Raw genomic sequence first — 25,513 nt, forward strand, 5'->3', positions numbered from 1 at the left:
ATTAGATATTTAATTAATATATACAGAAATGCATGAACTGTAAAATCTCCAGAACGGAAGAATATTCAGATAAGATTTCACTGGAAGATGACAAATGGGATTTGAATTGATAAAGAAGCTGCAGTCTTTAGTATGCTGAAGCATGCACACATTCTAGGAGGAAATCGGTTTCCTTCGACAGTCTGCCTGGTATGATTGCCTTTGCATTTTTTGTTTAGCTTATATATTTTTATATAAAAATGTATAAAAATAACCATATAAAAATCAACCTCTAACAGAATTTAAGATTAATGTGTTAAGTAAGTTTTAGTCACAAAATACACATACGTTGGACTATTAGAGCGGAGAAGCCAAATCTTTGCTGTCCTAAGGTGCTGAATCATTTGCAGTATGAGTAAGAGAAGGACACCAGAGAATTAATATTAGAAGAAAGAACTCCAAGACCTGAGGAATTAAAGAAAAAAGCTCTCCATAAAATGTGCAGAGGTTTTTGGTAAGTCAGCTTAAGAAATGCAGATTTTAAGTAGAATTTGATGGCTTATCTGGAGTAAAGCTTGTAGTGTTTTACTACATGCTTGGCACCAGATGTCTCAAGAGCTTTCTGTTCAGATATTTGATGCTGATTACGTGATACAGGTCACCATCTATCTATGGTTTCCCATTCAGTGTTTTCTCCCCATCCTCCTTATTCACCACTGTTTTTCTACATCCTCTTTATACACATTTCAGCTGTTTCCTTCTTTTCTGTTTTATTCCGTCAGTTATATCTTTTATTCTGTTGCTACATCTACCACTTCCCCGCTATTGTTTTTTTGCTGTTTGTTTGGGGTGTTTTTTTGTCTGCAGTTTTATGGAAGTAACACCGCCGTTTTCAGTTCTTTTCACGTCGCAGTGTTCAGGCACTTAGAACAAATGCTTTTCTTTGAGATTTTAAGCATCAGATGGTTGGTTCAGGCCTCTGGGTGATGTGGATTGGTAGACCGAGGTGGGGAGGAGAAGACGGTGTTGTCAAGACACCTGTTTCACACTGGAAGAGTTCTTCACAGAAATCTGAAAAACTTGCATTATTTGAGAAGCCTCAGGTACTCCAAGAACTTATGTATACGTGAGAATTTCTGTGCTAGGAAATCTTAGTGTTGTTCATCAAGATCCCTACGTTGAAATTTACTGAAGTACTAAATCCTCTAAAAAATGAGATGCTTCACCCATTCCTTCATACGCAGACTATTACTGATTGAAGCAGTTTGATTTAAGTTGAGTAAAGAACAAACCATTAAAGATTCTTTTGCCCTAAAAATCTGCACTTTTCTTTCCACCAGTACTTCCCCCCGCCAACTGGGAAAAATAAATACTTTAAATATTTCTGGTAGTTCCAATATAATAGTAAGCTTTGTGACGCTTACACGTCTGAGAGCATTGTAATGCACGCAGAACACATAGTCTGACACATCAACAGATGTACAGTGAGGATGAAATATTCTGGATATGCTGAATTTACTGGGCATAACATTTATCTGAGCATCTGCTAATATAGCAACCACATGTTCCAGTTCACGCTCTGGGCAAAGCAGAGTTTAATTTCACAGGCACAGTGGCGAGTTGTCCAAGATTTCTGAATGACAAGCAACCTGCTTAGAGTTAGTGCTGGGCTGCTGGGTGGATGCAAGTCAGTGGAAGAGCTGGGAAAAAAGCAACAGTGACAGGTGATCCGTAAAAGCAGTATGTCTCTTTTAGCAGCCGCCAAGCTGGTACATACACACCTGCAGAAACTATTTTTGTGGATAGTTATAAAAGACTGTATTTGAGCATGTTCAGCACCAAACTCTGCAAGAGGAGCTGAATATTGGCACAAGAAAATCCCAATATGCATTTTTAAAAAAAATTTCTTATACTTGGAATTTTTGTGGATGAGTCCATCTGAAAAGTAGAAAAATTGTATATGAGTATTTTTGCAGTTCTTTCCTCCCTGCCTCCGGTTCATTACTAACAAGAGAAGGCTGATTCAGGCAGCAGTCTAGAGAATAGAGGTGAAGGCTAGACGGAGATTGCAGGAGCTTAAATTGTAGGAGGACCCTGTTCTTTTGTCTTAGAAAATCTATAGCAGGTGGTGGTTAGAGCAGGGGACCTTCTGTCAGCTGCTCAGACTCAAAAGGTAAGGGGAGCACTGCTCGCACGATCCCGCTCATCAGCTTTCCCCTGCGTACGGAGGGGGCGAGCAACGTGTCGCTAGCTTTGTCCATGATGCTGAAATCCTGTGACTGGAGGTCCTAGAGGATGGAAATGTGCCAGCACAAAACTTGATGCCCTCAGGTTGAGATCTGTGAAAGCGGCATGGGATGAAGCCAAATTGTCACATGCTCAGCTGAGGCAGTTGCTGTGCATTTTGACAGGAGATCCGAGTTTGTCAGCGCGCGGAAGCCAATCCACAATAATTAAGAAGGAGCAGACAGGTGAGGTAAAGATGTATTTGCTCATTTCTTTGCCTCGTGGTCAGGCAGTAAGAACAATGGAAAGAAACAAGAAAAACTGGTACCTTCCAGGGACAGCTGATCAAGTGCAGCTTCCCAGGCTGTACACTGCTCCAGCCTGGCACCACAGGAGCAGGACATCCCTGTTTGAGCCACAGGTATCAGCCAGCTTTCTAGCTTATCGATGCTGTTGCTTTGTCACCACCATTTTGTGCCCCACATCTGTGTTTCTGAGGGCTTCTTCCCCTCCGTTCCCCAGTCCCTTTGGCCTTCCCCTTTTTCTCCCCCTCCAGAGGCACTTACCCAGCTTCACGACGAGAATTTGATATTCAGAATTAAGGCGCCCCAGCTGTTTTATTCTCATGGAAAGGAAATTGTCTAAGCAGTTGATAATAATTTCTACTTATTTTTAAAAATATAGACATTTCTAACAATTTCCACTTGAGCTCTGGAAGAAAGGAGGAAGGGCATACAATTTGCTTATGCTAAGAGCCTGGAGAGAGCTGACCTGCAGAGCTCTGCCACGCTTTATGGACCACACCACGGCTTTGGGCACCTGGACTCCTGGCAGCTGTGAGCCTGCGGGACACTGAAATGTGGGTGAGCGGAGGGGAGAAGGAGCTGGATCCAGAGCAGCAGAGAGACAGTGCTCTGAATCCAGCAGCAGGAACAGGATGGAGCCTGACCTGAATACAGTTGAGAAAAAGTTGCCTGCTGCGAATTTATACGTGACTTGGTGCAGAGGGAGCCAGGGAGGGTGCTAAAAGGGAGTCAGAGGACGTGGGTGGGAGGAGAAGGGAGATATGGGCTAGGCAAGGAGCCTAGAGCAAGTGTGCATATGAGGAAAGCTCCCCAAATTGCTCTTACTTTGGAGAAAGCTAAAAGCTCAAAGGTGGGCAGGCTGGGGATGGGAGGCGAATGCAGGGCAACTTGCATGCGCAAGATTTGGTACATCTCCACTATAATATGATTTGGCTTATGCTTAATTTGGCTTTTAATCTGACTGGACGCTTTATTATGACAATTATGTAAACAGTAAATTTCTTAAAAAAAAATCTAACAGCCATAGGTGAGTCTCAAGGAAGGAACGGAAACAGCCAGCTCGGAAGTTATAGAAATGGATTTGGTGTGTAAGTAAGTGCCATGCACACCATTGAAAAGGCACAAAACCAGTGCAAGAAACAGCCAGGTAAGCAGCACTGTTAGTAAAGGAATCACAGAGGGAACAGAGGATAGTGTTTGAACCCTGGGACGAACACCTTACTACCTAATTCCTGGTAGGGAAACAAGAAAGGGGACAGATCCAGGTCTGAACACAAACTGGTTGTCTGTCAAGCTCATCGTGTCCCACTCTCTCTCCCTGTGCCCGTCTCCTCCTCTGCCTCCCCTCAGAATAAAATGGAAACGCAATGCAACTCTAACATTTCCCATTTACAGAGGATGAAAATATTTATTTTCCTGTATGAGGAGAGGGTGCAGCATATCACCCTCATTCCAGCAAAAAAAACCTTCATAAAATTGATGCACTGGTTTCAGTGCATTCCTCAGCAGAAAGGACTCCGCACACTATGAGCAATACTCAGGTACCAGATGTGATGCAAGCTTAGCTGTCAGCCAGCCATTCCTTCGTTCCTGGAGGGGACACTATTACAAAGTCAAGATAAGAGTCTTAAGCAATTAAGATATGCCCTGTGCATTAATGGAGAGAAATTTGTGGGCTCCTGCAAGCTTGCAGGCACTTCTCAGAGAGCTGCTGAATAGGCTGCTTTTTCAAGGTAAAGAAAGAACCCGAGAGTATATGCCAGTCTAAAATGCCACTTGCTTCAGCTGAGATAAAGCTACAACGTCACTTAAAAGCACTGCCTTCTCATTCTGGCCCAGGAACTCGGCAGGGCCGTCTGCCTTGTGAAACAGCCATGTCGGTTCCTTTGCCGCGTGTGGAGATGCCCGCGAGTGTCGAGTGTCTGAGCAGGGTGCTGTGCCTTTCCACAGCAGGGCTGCGGGGGCCGAGGGTGGAAGTGGAAGAGGCTAAAGAAGAGAGGCTGCCCAGAAATGCCTTGGGTCTTGCTGCCGGTGTGCCCTGGGGTAAAGCTGAAAAGCAGCCTTGACTTCAGAGAACTCAGTATCTTGGTGAAAAGGTGCGGTTCGTTAAAACTTAGACCCATTCTCCAAATGTACTCATTACTGTGCCAGCGCAATTCTTATTTCAATATCTCTTCTAGTGCTTCAACACTTTATACCCTAGCACACTGTGTTGATTGGCTTTTTAACTGACAACAACGATTTATTGAAAAAGAATGACTTCACCAGAGAAAAAAATAGATACAGGCAATTGAGAAAAGAATTGAGTAGCATCATTTACTGAATACAAGGGTCCTAGCTTGCCTTTAGCTGAATGGATGTAGGTAATAATTTGAAGAAGAGTGACAACTATCTTGAAGATATTTGAAAAAAAAGCACTAGCTTTTATATGTGATTCTCGTCATAACACAAATATTTGAGGAAAATCACTACTAGTATTTTTAGACGCCAGTTTGACAAAACAAAACAGGAACAACAATCAAAAAAATTACCACAGATGAAGTGCAGTTACAATGCATGAAATCTATCCTTTATTGATTCAGGAAAATGGTTTATTTTGTAGGAGTGCTGCAAGTGGGATGAATGCAGTAACTGCATTTTGTTGTTGAATGCATAGGCTAGGACAGTATTACGGCAAGCTAATAATATTGCAACCAGAAAAAAATGGGAAATTATGGATGAGCTACCCTCTTAAAAAAAGAGGAAAAAATGTCTGTCATCAATTTCCTATTTAGAAATACATCCAAGAGCTGAAATGTAATGATCAATCAACAAACGATTTATAAAAATGATCTAGAAAGCAAAGGAGGTCAGCCACCTAAGTCATGAAACGACTACAGGCCACAGGGCACAGAGCAGCACCAAGCAGAGCTACTTGAGCTGGCTCAGGCGTTGGAAGCAAGGTCAGCAGAGCCTCCCAGCTCCGCTGCTGATGCTAACAACATCCTTATTGAGGGGGCCTGCCCGGTGCCACCACCTCTGCTGAAGTGCAGTGTGTGAACCACCCCAGTTTCTTCTGCCACCTCTCCATCCCTCATGGGACAACGGTGATTTTCACATTTCCTTTAAGGAAAGAGTTAGTCTCCAGAGAGGCACAGAACGATAGTGATGTCGTAACTATGATGGGAAGGCGACGCGGGATAGGTACCCAGCTGTATCCATACAGCTCAGCCACAGGTGCTGAGCTGCTTCCCTACAGCTGCTTTCACCAGCTCACTTTCTGACCCTAGTACCTTCACTCTCCAAAACTTGATCAGTTTTGAGAGATTTGATTGCCATCATGAATTTCATTGCTGTAAAAGACTGTCTGCTTCATCCAGGTGAATATTCAAGTGGAGATGATGCTAAAGTTTCTGGTAGGAAAAAAAAAACCCACAAAACTTTTCAATTTGTCATCACTGTCACTTGATATTTCCTACGGGTGGAATAAATGTTTTTCAAATACAGAGATCTAACGTGGAATAAGTTCATCTTCTAAATTATCTTATGACTAAAACTAAGAACCTCACTTGATACGTATGAAAAGCAGTTCCTTTTACACAATACAGTTGTTATTATCTGAATCACTTCTCAAAATACAGGGTGCATTAGAATCGAGTCCTCAAAATGGTCTTTACAGATCTTTGCCAAACTTAAACTGTATTGTAGCTGTTGACTGCTACATGTAAACGTTTCCTACTTTTCTTGTTCAACGTGTACAAGACACTCTCCGCTGAATTCCTCTTTAAATTAACACATTAAAGCCCCAGTAGAAACTTTTACTGTGAAAACAGCATAAGAAAAACTATATTTAAATTTAACCTATTACTTATTTTAGCAATTATTTTATTTCAGCAAGTTAATGACCATTACAAGCACCTCTGAGAAATTAACCATCCATGTTAGGGGTGGAACAGCTGATGGACAGAGAATAAAATAATCTACCTACGTCTAATCTGTGAAAGCCATTTGAGGAATAAACCTGAGACAGTTTCTTTCTATACTACTTAAATGAGATGTTGGGGGAAATTAACTTAAACTAAGCAGATCTTACCATGAATTCTAGGGCATTAGAGATGACTGCATGAGGATTATAGTTTTAAATCCTCTAACTGATGTCTGGAGTTTTCACAGCTTGTCTTCTAAACTTTTAAATTAAGTTGGATAATCTGAAGATTATCATATTCAACTGTCCCCCTTCATATACTCTTTCATTGTATCACTTCCCAGAACTTTCCAGAACAAACCCAAAAAGTTTAACAATGCTTTGCAATTCTTTAATTACATGCCAGAGATCTAAGACTTTATTATTTGAAAGAAGAGGCAAGTACCAATGCACGCAGTTCTTTTCCTCTCATCCCTTATTCTAACACATCAGGAAAGAACTCCTAGCTTAAGGATCTCAAAGGACCCCAGTAGTTGCAGCAGTATTTGAGAGTAGTGAAGAGCATCTTCTTGAGTGCTGTGACAAAGACATTTTTGGCATTATTAACTTCCTTAAAGTTCTGTAAAAATGTATTGTTCAAAAGCCAGAACTGTTCTTCAGGATGTATGTTAACATGTCTGCTGTAGAAGTCACTCAAAATAAAAACAGTTTGTGTGACCTAGGGTAATTCAGATTATTTCTAAGCCTGACAGATCACAGATCCCACTACACTAAGTTTTATTAGTGTCCTGTTTGTACATATTTCAAGCATGAGAGCAGCATAAACATTAATGAGTAACATTAGAGATACTTGAGAAACTTTCAACAAAATACAGTATCCCAGTCTATTATCTGGTCTTTTTAATTCCACATAGATGAATCACAGATGGGCCTCTGGGCTATGCTGAATTGGGAAGAAGGAAAGAAGCATCACTGTGAACTAGTAGAAAAAATGTCTTGGCTCAGAACAAAGTTATTCTACTGGGAAAATTGTATTTCTTTAGTTAAAAAAAAAAAAAAGGAAAAGCATCTTAATAAATGCTCAGACTACTATTAGTGTACCATGTAGTATATAAGAATTAGTATAGATACTGAAGTATGTTTACATAACAGCACCTGTGTATCACCTTCACCATTAACTCTTAGCTACAGAAGAGTCATGGTGTGTTTGGGGTTTGTGTTTTGATATGGGTTAATTCATAATTGGGTGAACAAGGCCCACATCACAACAAGGACATAGTTTGGCAAGTTTTAGGTTAGTTTGTACTTGACATTTTCCAGTAGCCATTTATGCTCTCCCAAGATGCTTCTTCAAAGGATATCATGGGAAAAATGATAAAGAGAAAATTAGGCAATAAACGTCATCTTAAAAAAATTAATTACAGTCTTCTGAGAATGTTGCCAGTTCTTTATTCTGCGCTGCTGCTCCAAGATTTGTTATGGCTTATAAAGCTTTTGGACATTTTTCTTCTTTTTTATTTCATTGGGGAATAGAAAAGGAAAGTGCTCAACTGTTACAGTAGTCTTACCAAATGGTAAACAATAAGTAATGTTTGGGTTTGCCTAAGAGAAAGTAAAATGGTTTGAGAAGCTGTATTTGAAGTTCACATCCCTCCGTTTCTCCTGCAGCTTTTGCAGTAACCAGGTTTCTGTACTTCTAGACTCAGATCAGTTTTAGCCACTGATACACCGCTGCTCTTTCCCATATGCTCCATGTGCTCTTTTCATAAATGGGAGATGAGTTATCAGAGAGCTCATTAACCTTTGCGTGTCCTTTCTAATCTCTGACTCTCATTCTGTGATGCCAGGAAGCCAAATTTGGCTACTATCTTATTAAACGTATCTTTTTGTCTATGTTTAAATTAGAGGGAAACCCAAGATGTTACCTATGAAAAATGGAGAGCCTCTAATTCCTGGTCCAATTAATGCATACATAGTATACTGTTCCCATCTTCATTTGTCATGTTATTGACTGTCTTGCAAAGAATTGCATGAGAATATAGAACCAAGAAAGCAATTAGAGGTTGCCGTTAGCCAAAGGATGCTGGGAATTATGCTACTTTTATGTTACGTGAGTATTTACTGAGTGAAGAAAGTACATCTTTTCAAGGTGCTAAACTGAAATCACCTCAAATTTGACTGAGAGTGACATGACTCTGATGAATTACACTAGTAATTGCAATAGTGGCTTTCCCTGAAGATCAGGATCAGTATCAGTATTTCTGAGGTGTTTCATCATCTACAACTCAAGAAATCCCTTTCAAATGATTCTAAAAGAAAAAGGTTTTGCTGGGGGCGTCATTCTAGCTTGAGTATTTTAAACAATTCCAGTTTTCTGATGCTCGATGATAACTATGTTTTCTCCCTGGACGTTTTTGAAGGACTGTATACATTAAGGTGAAACCTTTACACAGTTTGGATTCTGCAACTGGGAAGAAGAATCAGGAGACAATTTTGTTGATCACCAAGCATTTTCATGTAACAATGAGGCAGCTGACCATCTCTCCAAAAAAAAAGGCAGGGAGGACTGGTAAAATTCTGAACACTCTCTGAAGAAAGCAGAAAATAGGAAGGAGTAACGAAAACAGTGGCAGTATACGTTATCTCGCTATCAGACTGAATAAAATAAAAATACTACCTTTTGGTGGGAGGTTGACTGTAACCTTACTCAACTGCTTCATTTGCAAGTGGAGTACAACCCTGATACTGCAGTAACTGAGAATCACTGAGAGAGATTTGTAAGTTCAAGTAGTCATAAAGGAGATATTTCTGGAAAGTGGTGTACATTTATGGGAGAGGAAACAGGCTTCTCTAAAAAGAAAGCTGTAAAGATGTGAGTTTATTCCTGTTGTATTTAAATGAGGTGTTTACGAACTAGACACTGTACTGCAGATTAAATAGAGTTTTATTATGGCATCTAAATCTAAGGATCAGTAACTGTCATGGTCAATGTCATGGCACTGCTACTAATATGTCAGATTTAATATCAGAATAAACAACCAAATTGCAACACGAGGAGCCGTTAGTGATATAGACTGTGCTGTAGAAAATCTCTGAATCTAATTCAGGAAGCTTTTTAAAAACAATACTATCCTAAGACATGTTCTTGAAACTGCTAAAATTTTTGTAAAATGCATTATTCAAATAAGATACCATATTTTAAGACCAAAACCAAGAAGACACGAGATAACCATTTTTTCAAAGCCTCAATCAAATAACACACCCAGCAAAGAGAGTTTCTGCCACAGAATCCTTCCTCTTTCACCATACGTGCATTTTCAGATGAATGCAGATTCAAAATTCTGTGTTTTGGTGAAAAATTTTAACTGTTACAGTAGATGTCCCCATGGAAGACTTGTGGGGGTCCAGACAGTTTCCGTCTTTCCCTCCAAAAGTAATTCTATTAATTTCTGATCCAGAAGACAATCTGAATTATTAAATTAAAACAAATAGTTTCATTTCCTTAGATATATAAACGTCTACTTTTTAGACTAGATCTCCTGTGTTTTACTGGCTAGCAAACTCCTTCCTTCAACAAGGGGTAAGATCCTGCCTTCCCCCCTTTGGCGACTGACTGCCATGTTTCAGCTTGAAACCGTGTCCAAAATTTATCTGAAATTCATTTCACCATAAATGAAATGGCACATGAAAAACATAGGTGGTGCAAAAAGCTAAGTAAAGTGTATGTTTTTAGCTCGTTACTGGTGACTGAGACGCAGCAAGCAGCAATGACGGGTTTGGGGTGGCTGATTCCCAGTGCCTTCCTCCTAAGCACACCTTAATACCATGCAGATAACCAGGGACAACTGGTCCCTGTTGAGTGGTATCACAGCTATATTGCCATGGCAAGTTTTAAGCGAGGTCACTGATGCAACTACAACGCGTGTTGTTATCTACAGCACGGACGTAGCTGAAGCCATTGGAAATGAAACAAGCCATCTTTTGAATTAGTCCCTTCTCCGTGGCAACTAATAGTGTTTTAACTGTTCCCTGAAATATGCAGATGGAGAATAAATTACTGTACCTATCAGAAAGGGCTTATTTAAAGAGTGTATATACATACAGCTTTAAAATTTGCTGCGCAGAAACACTTAAAAATAAGACATTAGTCAGGTTTTGGTTCTGTAATTTAAATAATGAGAGTATCTCCTTTAAAAGAAATCCAAAGTAACCTAGAGTCAAAGGTCTGGCTTAACAGGAAAATGTTAAATTATCTTCCCATAATTTATTTCCTTCCCTTTTTTTTTGGTGACAGTGGGAGTTAAGCAAATTATTCACCATGAATAATTTAGCCTATGAATTTATAGTTCTATATAAAGAACCTACAAAAAGATTATCCTGTCTTCACATTTATTCATTACTTAATTTTGTTTGAGGAATATGTTTACTTTATTTTACTATGTCTTGATTATACTTATGCAGAACAGGTGACTTTATCTTGTGCAAAGAACAGCAGCGCAATATAGACTTACTTTGCATTCTATATAAGGTCTACTTAAGGCTGTGGATTAAAACAGGTTTTAGTAGTGCAAAGATCTTGTGTTGAGCCTTTGAACTGAGATAAATTTCATCCTACAAAGCTGTACAGCTTAAAACCTGTCTGTATGGACAGGTCCAGACTTCTCTGAGAGAATGAAAGCCATCCAGATCTAAGGCAGCTCTGAGCCCCAACATGTGGAGGTGCATTAGTGGAGCACTTTGCTAGGGGCAATGGCCCTACTCTCCTTTCGGGGTTTATTATTTCAGGCACAGTAGCACATAGCATGAAATTCCTATCTAGTTCACACCCCAGAAACGCTCGCACCCCTTGCCTTTCCCAGGTTCTCCAGCAATCTGAGCAAACTTTCTCCAGGCTCTAGGAAACCTCTGGTGCTTCTGGTGTAAGTGGCCATTGCAGATCAGAAGAAGACATGGGCAATTTCAAATTATTACTGATGAGAGTGAAAACCAGGACAGCTGTTGAGGGAGAGGGTTGACTTGATACCAGTGATCTTCCAAAACAAGGGGACACAAGCCACTTCTCTTGCCTGTCTGACAGTCTCTCTGAATCGGACCACAGAGTCGGAGGCACACAGTCTCTTGGAGAGATTATCATTCATCTGACCAAAGCTGAGAGTTTTAATTTTAATATTTTTTGTCAGGCTATGAGTTGTTTTGTTCTGATTTTTTCCCCCACTGCCTTCACTTTCCTAAGTGAAACAAGCATCAGATAAAAACCGAGGTTTCTTTCAATTGTCAAACAATGAGTGAGTTTTGAATTAGATGCAATTTGTTTACCTGTCCTTACAAGGAATATCATGTAGATAATCTGTACCCTCAACCAAAATAATCTGGCCAGAATGGATATTTCTACAGCTGTTTCTGATCAAAACACGGGTGCATACTCATATTATTTTTGAACGTTTTCTATCTGGAGCCATGGTCAGAGGTTGCCCATGTTAGGTAAAATAATGTAAAATTTAAAGACTTGTGCCTTGGCCTAGTAAAGACAATTTTTTTGTCAATTCTGTCTTTCTATTATTTTAGAGGAGATCTATTCTGATTTTCAGTTTTTCCTTCAAATACATTTGGAGGAAAATTATAACATGCTCTCACTTTCCACTTCAGGTATACCTTTGGCTTTCAATTTTCAGATTGTGTAACACTTTGTTTTATGATTTACAAGCCTTGTAGGTACTCCCAGCTCTCCAATTTTGCTATCTACACCATTATAATTTTATAGGGCCAACAGCAGGTTTTATTGATGCCCTTGGTGATCTTGTCATGTTCAGTTCCCCTCTTTGACCCTTTAAAGCAGCTGCATTTGAAATAAATTAGTACTAGATATTACACAGTACAGGTGAAGCAGTTCTTCTCTTCCTGTGGTAGGGAAAAGTTGTATAACTAAGACATGCCACTTTAATAAAATACAGAAGTTAGGAAAAGGTCACTCTAATTACTGAAGTTTAAGTTTTCATTTTATTCCATTACTTTTAAACAGTGTTATCACATGGTTTTGAATGTCAGATAAGACTTGTGCAAATACTCTGTTCAAAATGGCACTAACTAAATTAAATGTCTTTACAATCTCCTCTTTTTTTTTTTTTTCTTTTTTTTTCACAGCCAATAGAAGCATACTTTGGAAAGAACTGTAAAGCAATGAGACTATTTTCTCCACAAGATTCTGTAGAGCGATTTATATGAGACAATTTTCTGAGACACCTTAAAGCATACAGGAAAAGAACTTTATAATTTAGGAACTAGGAGACTCTCGCATCCTGTTACAGGCTGGTATGCATGCTAGAAGAGCATGGGAAAAAAAAAAGACGGATGACCTTCTGGAGCTGTTGAATGTCCACAGAAGATTTGAAGACTAGTAATCAGTGAAGTCTTTTTATAGAGAATAGTGCAATGAGGAAGCGAAAGGGCAGCCACCAGCTACAAAGTATGGGATAGAGACTGAGAGATGAAGAATGACCTGAAGGGTGGGAGTGAAAAGCTAGTGGGAGGAGATGACTCCAGCTAATTTTTGGAAGAGCAGAGCTGGCTATACTCATGACTACTGAGATTACCATGGCATCTAATTTAGTCCAGCTTGTCTGGAATCGGACTTCTGCCTCTCTGGAGCTGCCATCAGGCCAATGCTGCAGCAGCCGAATCCCACAATACTCTGAAAAATGGAAAGAAGATGCAGCATGGATGCCGAGAGGTGAACGGCACCAAGGGATATTCTTGGCTTCTCTTCTTCGTAGAATGCTTTGGGTTGGAAGTGACCTTTAAAGATCATCTAGTCCAACCCCCAACCAAACGATAAAATTCACTTGGTCCACCCTGATTTCTGCTACAGAAGTTATTGGGGTGGAACTGGCAATTCAAAGTCTTTATGGTGTCCCCTTGGATGGGAGGCCTGTAGATGGGAAATGTTCCTTTCTGAATAGGGCTTGTAAGTAGGATTTCTCAAAGAAACCAGATAGGTCAAAAACTCAGAGCTCTGAAAGAAAAAAAAAATTACTTGTACTTTGGTTCTTGTTTTAACTAGAAGAGCTGTGGAACATTTCCACCATTACCAGAAATGCTTCAAAGAGTGAGATATGGACAGATAGATTTGAGGTCACAGAGATAGGCAATATTAAATCCCAGAGGAGTTTCAACCAGGCTGATGCCATTATGCAGGAGGAGGAGGAGAAGCAAAATTGTCCAGATGTTATATTTTTGTATGATAATTCATGTGTGACTCATGCAGGGGAAAGCACATGTTTAATATTCAACTGCTACTGTAGCAGGAGGGCTCCTAATGTGACAATACACATATGCATTTGCCTTGAGATTACAGTACCGAACGTTAATGCTGGTGCTCAGAAATGAAGTAGCAGGCAGTTACTTTGAAGTAAGTTAGTGGATGAATTTACTGCATGCTAGCTATTTTCTGCTCATTATCCGTGAAAGTAGGCTAAGCTACCCTGCACTCAGATTATCTGTCTACACTGCAAAATGAAGGAGAGCCACAGAGCAAAGTGAAGCTGTGGAACCCTGACTGCCACACTGCTAATATATATAATAAGGTGCTAACCTCATTATGATCATGAGGTAGCAATAGATACATGTCAAAGATGTGTAATAGGAAAGTACTTTTAGATTATTTATAATCTATTTACAGCTTTGCATTATATTCTAGGATCCAAATTTAAGAGCTGAGCGAAGTACCTTACAGTATCAGAGACCTAATTCTAGACCGGTGTTTGGTTCGATGATTTCTTTGATTAATGTTAACTTCATATCAGATCATGTCCATGTCAAGAAGCATACCCAAACTGAGCGCCAATGATGACAATGCCTATGTCCTTCAGAGACTTTTTTATTGAGGCTATCAAAACCCCCTTTTCAATGGTGGTAAATGTTCTCAAAGAGATGAGATGTTCATCCTTTGGCATGGAACAATTCCTCTAAGTGATAAACCTCTGCAATTGTGTGGAAACATGGACATTGAAGGTGGTTTTGAATGTGTGCGATGTTTTTGGTAGGATGAATTACATTGTAGGTCATTTCTGTTATTCACCTGGAAGTGCTGAAGCATCAAACTGCCAGACTTGTTCTATGGAGAAGAAAGTATCTTACTTAGTAGTAAAGAATTATTACCTCTCAGAAAAATTGCTGTTCTCCCTGCTGGTAGGTCAAAGGATTTTGAACTTTTGCCTCCTATTATTCAGTATCTATTTGTGGAGAGATGCCATGCAAGAAAAAAGCAGTTCCCATTTCTGTGCCTTACCTAAGCCATGTAAGCTATGTCATTTATCTCCTACTTTTTGTCAAGTTTTTCTATGATCTCTCCTTTGCACACTTAAAACCAATTTCTTGGCTAGATGTAAGGTGGTCTTACCTCCCATCAGTCCAAGGCAGTGAATGTCACAATGAATCCAGAGAAATGTCTCCCGACCAGTTTTTATTTTCACCACACACCCCGGTAAAGAAACAGAGAAACTCCAGCCAGGGAACAATAAAAAATCCTTTCACTGACACCGGGGAAATAACACACCTAGAAATGGACCTTCTACCTCTTCTTCTTGAGGAAACCCCCTTATGAGAAAAGACCAGAGGCCCCTGGGGTTGATTTCCAGGATTTCTCTTTAGTTGTAAAGTGATGGCAGCTGCTTTTGTAAGAAGGAAGGCAGACCTGAAAGGTGTTTCCCTTTTTGCTGCTCTTACTGGAAGTACCTGAAGAGTACTAGGGTGAGGCAGAGACATAAATGGAGTTTACAGAGATTAGCTGCAGGGACAGCTGTCAGCTCTGAAACTGATAATCTGTCTGTGTTATAGATGACTTGTATTATGTTGATTGTTTCCAAGTGGATATTTAAGTATTTTTGAAATGATATCATTTGATTTGCAGTGGTTGGTGGAGATGGAAAACAGACAAGGAGCACATTTCCTTTACTTCTCTGCTACTTTCTCAAGAGCAACTCTTGTCTGATCTCGGTGTTTCTGTGCTCAATCAAATATCCTATTAAGAAACTCTCAAATTATTTCTGTTCACCAGAATGATACTTTTACAAAATCATGTTTAATTACGTGTAGCTAATTCTTTATAAATGCATATTAAAACCCAAAGAAATACGCCACTTTCAGTAATAAAGTACGGGCTATGACATCAGTTCCCTATATAGCAAGGTCCCATAATGGAAATTGGTGTAGGCCTCCAAAAAGACAGATGTCAAGACAAACCTGAGCATTGCATCCAAAATCACTACACTTAGAGGGAAAAGCAAACCTCTGCTCTATTCTTCTTCAGTAATGAGTCTCAAGTTGCAGCCTAAATGAAAATGTAGATTCAGATCTGAACTGTGACATGTAACCCTTCCTGTCACATTGTCTACTTCTTCTTTTTTCTCGTCATAGCTGGTCATTCAGATAGCCAGCTCTTCCCTCTTACCTCGTCTGTGTCAGCCTTCAAAGCCTAAATATGTTTAAATAAGAGATTAAAGACCTTCCTTGAAACATTAACAATTCCCTTCTGTCTTGTTTATAAAATCCTGCATTTCTCTAGTGCTATTATTTTTAATATTAGCACTAGAGACACACACTCTCATAAACCAGGATTTTTCATTTGTTGTCTCCTCCAGCTTTATTTCACACCTCAAATCATAACCCATTTTGTCTGTGTAAGAATTATATACTGAATGCCTTTACCTCCAGTTTCCCAGAAGGCTAAAAATATTATATATCAGTGTTTTTCAAGCCAGCGAACATTTGTGTTTTCTCGAAATTATTTCAGGAAAGCAGAAAATACCTCAACCTAAAGAGTAAGAAATGCTTTGTGATTACGACTGCAATTCAATAATTTCTTTTTGTTTCTGATATGACTCTTCTGCTTTAAAGAAAATATTATGAACAGTTGCAAGGCCAGAGCCATTTTGCCACCATTTTATTTATCATCAGCCATATTGTTGTAACACCTAGAGCAGAGAGTGGTGTTGCGTTGTGGTAGGTGTTGTAGAAGTGATAATTTCTGACTGGCAGCAGATGAGCTATCGCAGCAAGCACAGCTGTGGCAGTAGCGGCTGCTCCTGTGAAAATAACCCTAATAAAAATGGAAATAAGACAGGCGGAAGATCAGTTTCTTGGTAAGACTGTTCCAGAGTGCTCTTCAAAAACCCCATCTGTCTTTAGAACTAGGACCTTGCATTCATTTTTTATGACAAGTAAGAATTGCATAGTATGGGAACAAGAGAAACTGAATGCAACTGATGACAGACTAGCAGTGCAATAGGAGGCTATTCCCATATTGCCCATTTAGAGAATGTAATTGCAGGTGGGTACAAATTGTAACTTGATATATGTATCCAGATCTTCTGTTGGTACTAATCCCTCTGGTCTGCTGAAATATGCCTAGCCAGTACCATGTGACAATTAGAAGGTTTAAAGATACTGGATTCTGCATCTACTTTGCCCTTCAGACTGCTGCACTTCTGTAACCATGTTAACTGTGCTCTTCCCTCATTCAGCATTACTCTGAGAGTTGCACCGTAAAGCTGATCGATAGACACGGACAGTCGCACAACAAATTTACATCAGGAAATCTGTCTTTCTGCAGATAAGTTCAATTTTTCTTTGGCAGAAAGAATGTAAGTTTTGTTGTTGTTGTTGTTTCTTTAGTACTGATTGGCTCTTTTGCTTAATAAAATATCCTATTTTGCAAAGACAGTAACGGAAGCAGAGAAGAGGAAGCAAAAGAATCATATTGTCAACCATGCTAGTATAATCCTATGCTGTTAAAAAATGAAGTCATCAATCGCAGGGATAATAGGATGTACAACATATAACAAATGCATGATGCAGTGTAAGAATGGATGACAAATAGCATCTTCAGAAACAGTGAAGCAGTTGTCTGTGGCTTAAAATCACCATGTAGCACAGGAAAACATAAGTATAAGCTATCCACAAATCACTCCTTCAGGGTATCCCAAGACTTTTGCCTCTTCCCAAACTTCAAGTTAGCAGAGGAGTCAAAGGTGGACATCAATGATTGCTGATTGCTTTATGCTTCCTGATGACAATCTTCAACTCTACCATATGTACTTATGGGACAGATGTTATCAGGACTATGTTTAGTATTTGAAATTCTAGATTTGGAACTTGCTTTTAATCGCCCTTGTCAGTTTACCCTATTTATAAAGAGTGAGAGCAATAGAAATAGTAAGTTCCCAGATATTTAAAACTTCTCTTACTTTTTTTCTTTTAAAACAAAAATCAAACTATATTCACTGACCTCTGCTATTTTTTTCTTCCTATAGGTCTTTATTCTGAAAAAGTCCAGTGAATCCTATGATCAAGCTCTTGATATTAACAGGCAGAATACAGACACTGTTCTGTTACCAAGCTTCATTTCACATTTGGTAGGATCCAACTGAAACAGTCAGAGGATACTTAAAACTATTTTCAGCCACCTACATGACTTTTTGGAAATGAGGCAAATGTGAGGTGCTGTGGGTTTAGATCTGTGGGAACAGAACTAGATTGTAAAGTCATTTTTATTTGGACCTCTGAGATGGTTATGGCTTTCAGTCACTGCCAATATTGAAACAAGTAACCTAGACATGAAAGGTCGGCTCATGGACCATCTGAGCTGCCCAATTCTTGCAGCCCCTCCGCTCTTCATGAATGCCTAAAGATCATTTCAGAATGGGAGTACTTAAACACGGCAAAGAAACCAGCGCTTGGGCATGGGGTTATGTGGGAGACAGCTGGGTGGACTTCGATTCTGTAGTGCTATGGCTGTGTTTAAAAATTCAGCTCAGAAAGAACCAGCGCAAAGACTAAACCTCCTATCTGTGTCATGGTTTCATCTCTGTAGTTACATGACTGCGTTCCGAGTACACCTGCCAGCTCAGCAATTCAAAAGAATAAGAAGTGGTTCCCTTGCAGAGCTCTGTCTGCACTCAGGGTATTTTAAATGAGTGTAGTGTAAACAGTATTTCTTGCTTTCTCTTTCATTTTGCATTTCTTCTATTTTTTCTTTTCACACCACAGTGTACAGTGCATTGTTTTCCTCTGTGTTTTAGAAATTATCCTTTTCTTTCCCTTCACTCTTTCATTTCTCTCTTACACTGCAGTATTTTCTCTGTTTTATGCCTATCTCCATGTTCTCTCTCTCACACACCTTGCTCAACCTCCTCCAAAGCTTTGCCTAATTAGAATGGCCAGGAAAGCGCTGGTTTTAGCTGGATCCAAGCAATCATTCAAAAAAGGTAAGCTTATTTAGAAGACTGAGCTGTGGAGGCAGTACTGCCATACCGTGGTAGTTTCTTAGACAAATGTAGCATTACAGAGAGCTGCCATCTCAAAAGACACAGAACCTTGCTGGCAATGAATCCATGATGGGAGATGGACACTGCAACACGCTTCAGCAGATTACAGCTGATATTTTTGCTCACAGTTACCTGGCAGGAAAGACTCAAGCCCCATTCCTTGCCTGCAGAGGTATTCCAGCTGCTGAATACTCCGCCTGAAGTCCTTCATCTCCTCCCTTTAATTAATGAATACAGAGGCTGGCAGCATCGCCGAGATGGAGAGTCAGCTCTACTCCAACCACCCTAATTCACTGCGGTGAGGTGAGAACGCACCCAGTTTCCAGAGACTCGCCAAAATCAGACCGCATCGTCTTCTGTACTATCTACAGCACTGACTTCAAGAGTACCAGAAAATAGTGCGTCACTCTTGCTAACCAACCATTTTCAAGGCTTTTCATTTCCTACTTCACAGAAGTTCAACACATTACATTTTAAAAACAAAACAAATGTAAAAGTGTATCTTCAAAAAGGCACATTAGCTGTGTGGTCAATTGCTTTTCCACTTCAAAAATCAGTGCATGGGGTTCACAAATTACTGCCTTAGACCACTAAACAAAGAAAAGTTTACAATTTTCTGGATCAAACCCTTCACTGAAGTTCAAGCAACCACATCCCTGTACAAAGCACTTGGAGGAAATAATATCAATACCCCCTTACTCTGAAAAGGGGAAAAAGCCCTTCTTAAAAGCTGGAAATGTCATGGGAATAACTGATTCCTGAAGTGAGTAACCTTGGAAATTCATGTAAGATGCCAGTAGTGGAAAAATTAAGCAATGAAAAGTAGGATGGCCTAAAAGTGAGGCCGAGGCATTTTAAGATGCATCTGTATTGCCTTTCGAGTTCAGCTGCGGAGCTGGCCGGGAAGCTGCTGCATTGAGAAATAATGATGAGGTCCATAAAAGGGATGGAAAATGTATAGATGAGTGTTGCTGTAGGTGTTACAGACTTCCAAAGGACCTCGCTAGTGGGCCTCACTGTGAGAAAGTGGCAGTTTTGGCAGAGTGATGAGCGATAGCTATGCCACAAGAGGACGCACCGCGATAAGAAGGCTGACTGCATGAATAAAGGCATTATATAGAGCATACGATAACTTCCCAGTGGAAGATACTATTTAAAATAACTTCAATATGTTCTTGTAGAAGCAGTGGTCTCAATGATTTCCTCGTATTTCCTCCACCTGACACTGAGAGGGGAAGGAAGCTTCACAGATATGATGTTACAAGTGTCTCTTTACCCGTATCTGGTTTTTTCCATGCATTGGGCAGACAATCACTTATTTGTGTGCACATCAGCCTGTGTGACAAGGTGAACATAACCATTCCTTTAGGTATAACTCCAATATCAGCACTTTCTAGCCAAGAATGACATGTGCAGCAACTGTCCTGCTGCAGACACGACACACATCATTGTCCCGTGTGCTTACGGTTTTCACCATTCTCTGAAAATACCTAATAAAATAACCAGGTATAAAATGAAATCTTACCTATAACTTTTCCTAGGAATAGTGCCTTTGGAGAATTGAACTGAATGTCAGATGCTGCCGGCAGGCTGTAACTTGTTGGAGGATAGTGATCAAGCTGGGGAAAGAGAAAAGAAATGATGAGTATTTTGAACTGATCTGCCTTCTTACAGTGCTACTGACTCAGGTCTACTTTATAGAGTTTATGCCACCACTTACAACCCTGTCTGATATGCTCTGCTTTCATTTTGATAAAGGGAAAATAACAGTTAATACCCTTCCTTCATATATCTGCCATCTCCACAGTTCCCAAGACCTGGAAAATACCTGTGTTGGACATTTGTTTGTCATGGTTGCTGTAGAATCACTTCAGCTGTTGCTTGTGTGCTTCAATGTAATTGCTAAAAATAACAACAGCATCAACACCAACAACAAAACAGCTTATTATTTTAAGATTTCCATTTGGGACCTATGTTACTGCTAAAGCTAGATTTACATAGCTGAGAATTTGAGACTAATGCAGGTGTTGGGCCTTTTCTCTCAGAAAAATCATAAATTAATGACACTTTTTTGCACTTCATGTTTATTATTTTCTTGTTGAAAGTGTTGTTCAATTTAATTGTGATGACACCTAGTCAAACCTAAAGATTAAATTCAAGAGTAATCAACTTAGCTAAATAGTTTAATCTATAGGAAACTCCTATTGTCCCTGATATGACACAACAATCACATTATATTTTTTCCTGTTTTTTAATTATTTAACAGAAAAATGTGAAGAGAGAGGAATAAAATAAATTGCCTATGCTTAGTAATACCACTATTAAGATAGTTCAATACAGCTCAACAGAGTTTGAGCAGTGGGCTTGATCGGACCATCACTAATCTGATAAGATACTAATACATTGTAATAATTATTATAAATCTATCAATCCATTTATGAATGTATCAATGTATTGCAGGTATCCTAGAGCTGTAGCCACGATCCAGAGTAACTATGAGGAACAAGTAATGGAAAGTCATCCCTGCTTAACGTAGAGGCTGTCCCCACCTGAGAATGATAATTGTGTATGCAGGACATACCTGAAAACGAAACCCAATTTAAATGATGAACCACTGTGAGCATTTACATGCATAAACACAGAATATCAAATCCTGCCAGCTGTAGTGCAGTGAAACGCCCTTTGTTAGTGTTCAGGATGTGGCAAGGCTGTCCATAATGGATTAATAGAGAATCAGTGTATTAGCTATGTCAAGGTATGGTTTGTTTCTTTGCGATATCGGTTCCTGCAAGAATACCAGGCTGCTATTCCTATTTTAAGGTGCTCTGTAATTTGGGCCCAGAATATCTAATATATCACCCCATCACCCAAAGCTCAGGTTTTGTAGTTCAGGTAAGCAAACATGCTATATTTGCTAAGAAGCTCTTCTGAGGCCATGGTGGAAAATCCTTCAGGAACCAAAGAGCATTGCAAACCTTACCCTGTTCTGCCAGTGACAATTCTCCGACTTTGCCTTTCCTGGCAAAAACGCGTAATGGCACTCACATTTAAAATAAGTAAAAATATACCATTGCACTGTGACAACGATCCCAAAATAATGATACTGTATTTCACCAAATCCCTCAAACTGGTGTGTGGTCATAGGTTGCCCATCTCTGGAAGCGGGGATGGTGCCAGTGCTGTGGCAGGGGGGGCAAAGGACAGGGAACTAGTGCTCTTGCCCTCTCCCTCTCCCTGCTTTTTTTCTGATTCTTCTGGGAAATCCCTACACAAGCACAGCAGAGAGGCAGAGGCAGACCCATATGCATACCTGCAGACTGGAGTCCTCCGGAAGGACTTCTGTGGCAAAGCTCAAAGAGAGAGGCTGCAGCAGGGCGTGCAGGGCATGCCGGTGGTGAAACCATGCAGCTTTCTGGTGCAGCCAAAAAGGAGTCGAAGATACGAGCAGGTGTGCCCTCTCTTCCCCCCACCTTGGAACAGGTTAGCTAGCGGTGATCTTGGCCAGATTAAAAAAACCAAATAAATCCTTCCATTGACCTCGTCTCCCCTTAGGACTTCAGCGTGGCAGAGCACACCACCTTGGTGCAGAGGCAAAAGATCCTGCCGTGTGTAGGAGCCAGGGCTGGCAACAAGGAGACTAATGCTGTGTTACATTGCAGGCTCTAACAGATACAGCCAGTTTACTGCTTAGGGGCATTCGTTTAAACTGACCTCTTGCACTGAACCGGTAACTGAATCTATCTACTCACATATATTTTCCAGATCTCGTTGAAGTCAAGGACATGGGTTCAGCTATGAATTGTTTCAAGGGTTTAACAACTCTGAAGTTCTGGGTTGTTTTGACTCCTGGTTGAAATAAATTTCCATTCAAAAACTGTTGATACTGATTTCCTGGCCTTGCCATCAACAGGGGCAAACATTTCTGATTAGCGACAGAGCAGGCTACCGCTCTTTTGCCAGCTCTGGCACCTCTTGCCCCCCTGGGGATGCCTGTGTTGCCTTCCACGGCCAGCTTTGAGCTATGCCCTTCTCTAATCCTGGCCCCTGAAATGAAATGGTGCACCACAAGACAGCAGTGAGGGCACAGTGAGATTTCTGTCCGCTTGCTTTTATTGCTTGTCTTTGTTCTAAACTAGCATTATCTAATAAAAGAAAACTTTTTTATTAGAGGCACTTAACCTAGGATTTCTTTTTTAGGTCAGTGAGTTAAAGGACCAAGCTGAATTCTCTCCAAAGTTGTATGTGACTGCCATCCAGTGGGTGCTGAAGTGTAAGCAGCTGGAACTGAGCAGCCTGCAGTCTTTGTATTAAATACTAGGCTATCAAGGTAATATAAGACACATAATAAAAAATGAATTACTAGCGTCAAATGATATTTGAAAAAAGATATTACATTATTTAATGAAAATTAAATAGAACCTCTGCATACACAGAGGTTGATGTCATGAATTTGTATTAAATTACAGTTTTTAAATTATATTTAAGATTTTTCATTACAGCTACTTTTCTCTAAAAACTCATTAATTTCGTTTGAGCTGAATATAAACACACAGCGTGGCTTTGAGCAGTACACACGTGAAAGTAGATGGCAGCTTCTGAGGAACTTGCAGTTTCAGTTCTCAAGTCACGTCATGCCAGGCAGACTGTCTTTATCTGAAGTTGCTGGCATTTAAGCAGAAGTTCAATAAAATGCTGTTTCTTTTAAATTACTGTTCACTTAGATAATAAAACTAATCTTGACAGGAGTCCTGAGATTAACAGACATATCAATCTAAGGGCAAATATAATGCCTACATCACCTTAGTAGTCTTGGGGAAAAAAAACAGATATATATATATATATATAAAAAAGGTATATACACATACGCACACATTATATTCACCCTGTGGATATATCTACATCTGTATCATTGTTAATCCAGCCTGTCTGTGTGTACTGCTATAAAGGTAAGGTTTTTCTTTATGCTGAAGATAGTCTTTTAAAAAATTTTCAAAATGCTATGGAATAATAATGCTGTAAGGCTTAATCTTGCACCATCTGAAGCCAATACAGCTTTGCTATTGACTTCAGTAATAGCAGGATAAAGAAGGGGATGCGTTATCATCGTGACCAATGCAATATTTCACTCCTGTATTATTATAATTATTTATCACTTGTATTAAAAAACTTTTCAGTCCTGGACAAGAGCTTTTTGTGTTAAGTGCTATAATATTGCATAACAAAAAGAAGGTGCCTGCTCAAAAATGCCTACAAATTTAGAACAGACTAGGCACGAGAGCCCAAGAAAATAACCAGGCGATGTGCAGGTGTTTAGATGGAGCTCCTCCCAAGCGTGGTAGTAATTTAGGAGGAAGCAGGAAGGTGACTATGAAGAAATCCGACTTCTTAATGGTGAAACAGAGATGAGCATTCCCCTGCTGAAAGGTTAGGAAAAACCTTACAAACACTATTTTTAACATTGTGATATTTGAAAACATTTTATCTTTTTAACGCAACAGAAAAGGAACAGTATTCAGGAGGCAATTGCACAATTCCTTCGGATCACCAAAGCCAATTTTACTGCAATTCAGCTCCTTCCTTAGTGTGGCACTAGTGCTTCGCTGATCTTTTTCTGCCAGGTTAGGTCCTTGACCCAGGTTATTGTGGATCAGATCAGAGCCAGAGCAGGGGCAAGCCAGAGGCTGTAAATGAATAGTGGATCCAGAGAAGACGGCAGACCCATAAACCCAGCATTTTTTACTGGCTTAGACTGTCACAGACCTGCAGCCTCACTGCTCATCCGGAACACAGGAGGAGGCATATACCTCACCAGCATGATGTAAGGCAAACTTAAGGGTTGCATTGTGCTTTGAGCTCTTCAGATGACATTTCTATAGAGGTATAGTTAATACTGTTTTAAGAACCACTCCAAATCCGTTTTGCTGATTTAATGCACTGATTTAGCCTTTTGCAGGTTTTTTTAATAAATGTCAACTGCGGTCTTTTACGCTAAAGTCTCTTTTTTGCAGGGATTTAAATTAGAAATGTGATCAACATGAGATATAGACATAGAAAAAACATAGATACATTGCAGAAAAAAATAAAATAAATATAAAGGGTTTTTTCTGTTTAAAAACTTGAATCCCTTATGTGTAATAAGCTCGTATACTTTCCTGAAGCTGCTCTTGCTCTGATAAATAATATCAGGGATAATTTGCCTCACTGTAAAAAAATAAAAAAATTTGGACAATATGTAAATGGAAATGTAGGTACATAACTCAAAGTGTAACAGGAGCACTGATAAGGAAAAGGACACTATTTAGTCTGGCTGCCTTCAATTGAAACAATTCTCTGATGCTTATTTCACATATCTGTTGACTTTTTATTGCTCTCTTTAATAGATGAATTACAACAAATGTTAACAGAAGCAATAGCAGGTCATATAATGCCAAGTTATTAAAATTAAAGTGATCTACCTCAGGTACCTAAAGATGACTTTCACAGGACATTAATTTGTCCAATGTGTGCTGCCATATAATGGAAAGCACCTATTTCACGTTAAGTTTTGACTTTTTTAGGCTTAATGTTAGACTCTGAAAATACTTAACGATTCTTTTGTTCTTTCTTTGTTTCTTTAATTCCAATAAAAATTGATGCTAAACCAGCAGTCATGCAGGCCAAGGAAAACACACACATTCATTGCTGGAAATACATTATAGAAGAAGGAAACAGTCTCAACCTAAGCCAATGTATGCAGCACGTTGTGAGGTGGATAAGCTTGCTGATATGCTCCGCAAACT

The 25,513-nt window shown here is 39.7% G+C and overlaps 1 protein-coding gene across 1 annotated transcript in view; it reads right to left on the bottom strand.

Annotated features, from left to right (window-relative positions):
- The window catches only part of CNTNAP2 (contactin associated protein 2), a gene marked incomplete at both ends in the record, with an annotated part of 1,183,012 nt that overhangs the window by 43,425 nt on the left and 1,114,074 nt on the right, over nucleotides 1–25,513 (bottom strand). Inside the window, one exon of the mRNA XM_082307127.1 lies at nucleotides 20,260–20,353. Coding sequence (XP_082163253.1) covers nucleotides 20,260–20,353 — 94 coding nt within the window. The remainder of the gene's footprint in view (nucleotides 1–20,259; nucleotides 20,354–25,513) is intronic.

This window comes from Platalea leucorodia, assembly GCF_965183815.1.
Source record: "Platalea leucorodia genome assembly, chromosome: 1".
Taxonomy (NCBI): Eukaryota; Metazoa; Chordata; class Aves; order Pelecaniformes; family Threskiornithidae; genus Platalea; species Platalea leucorodia.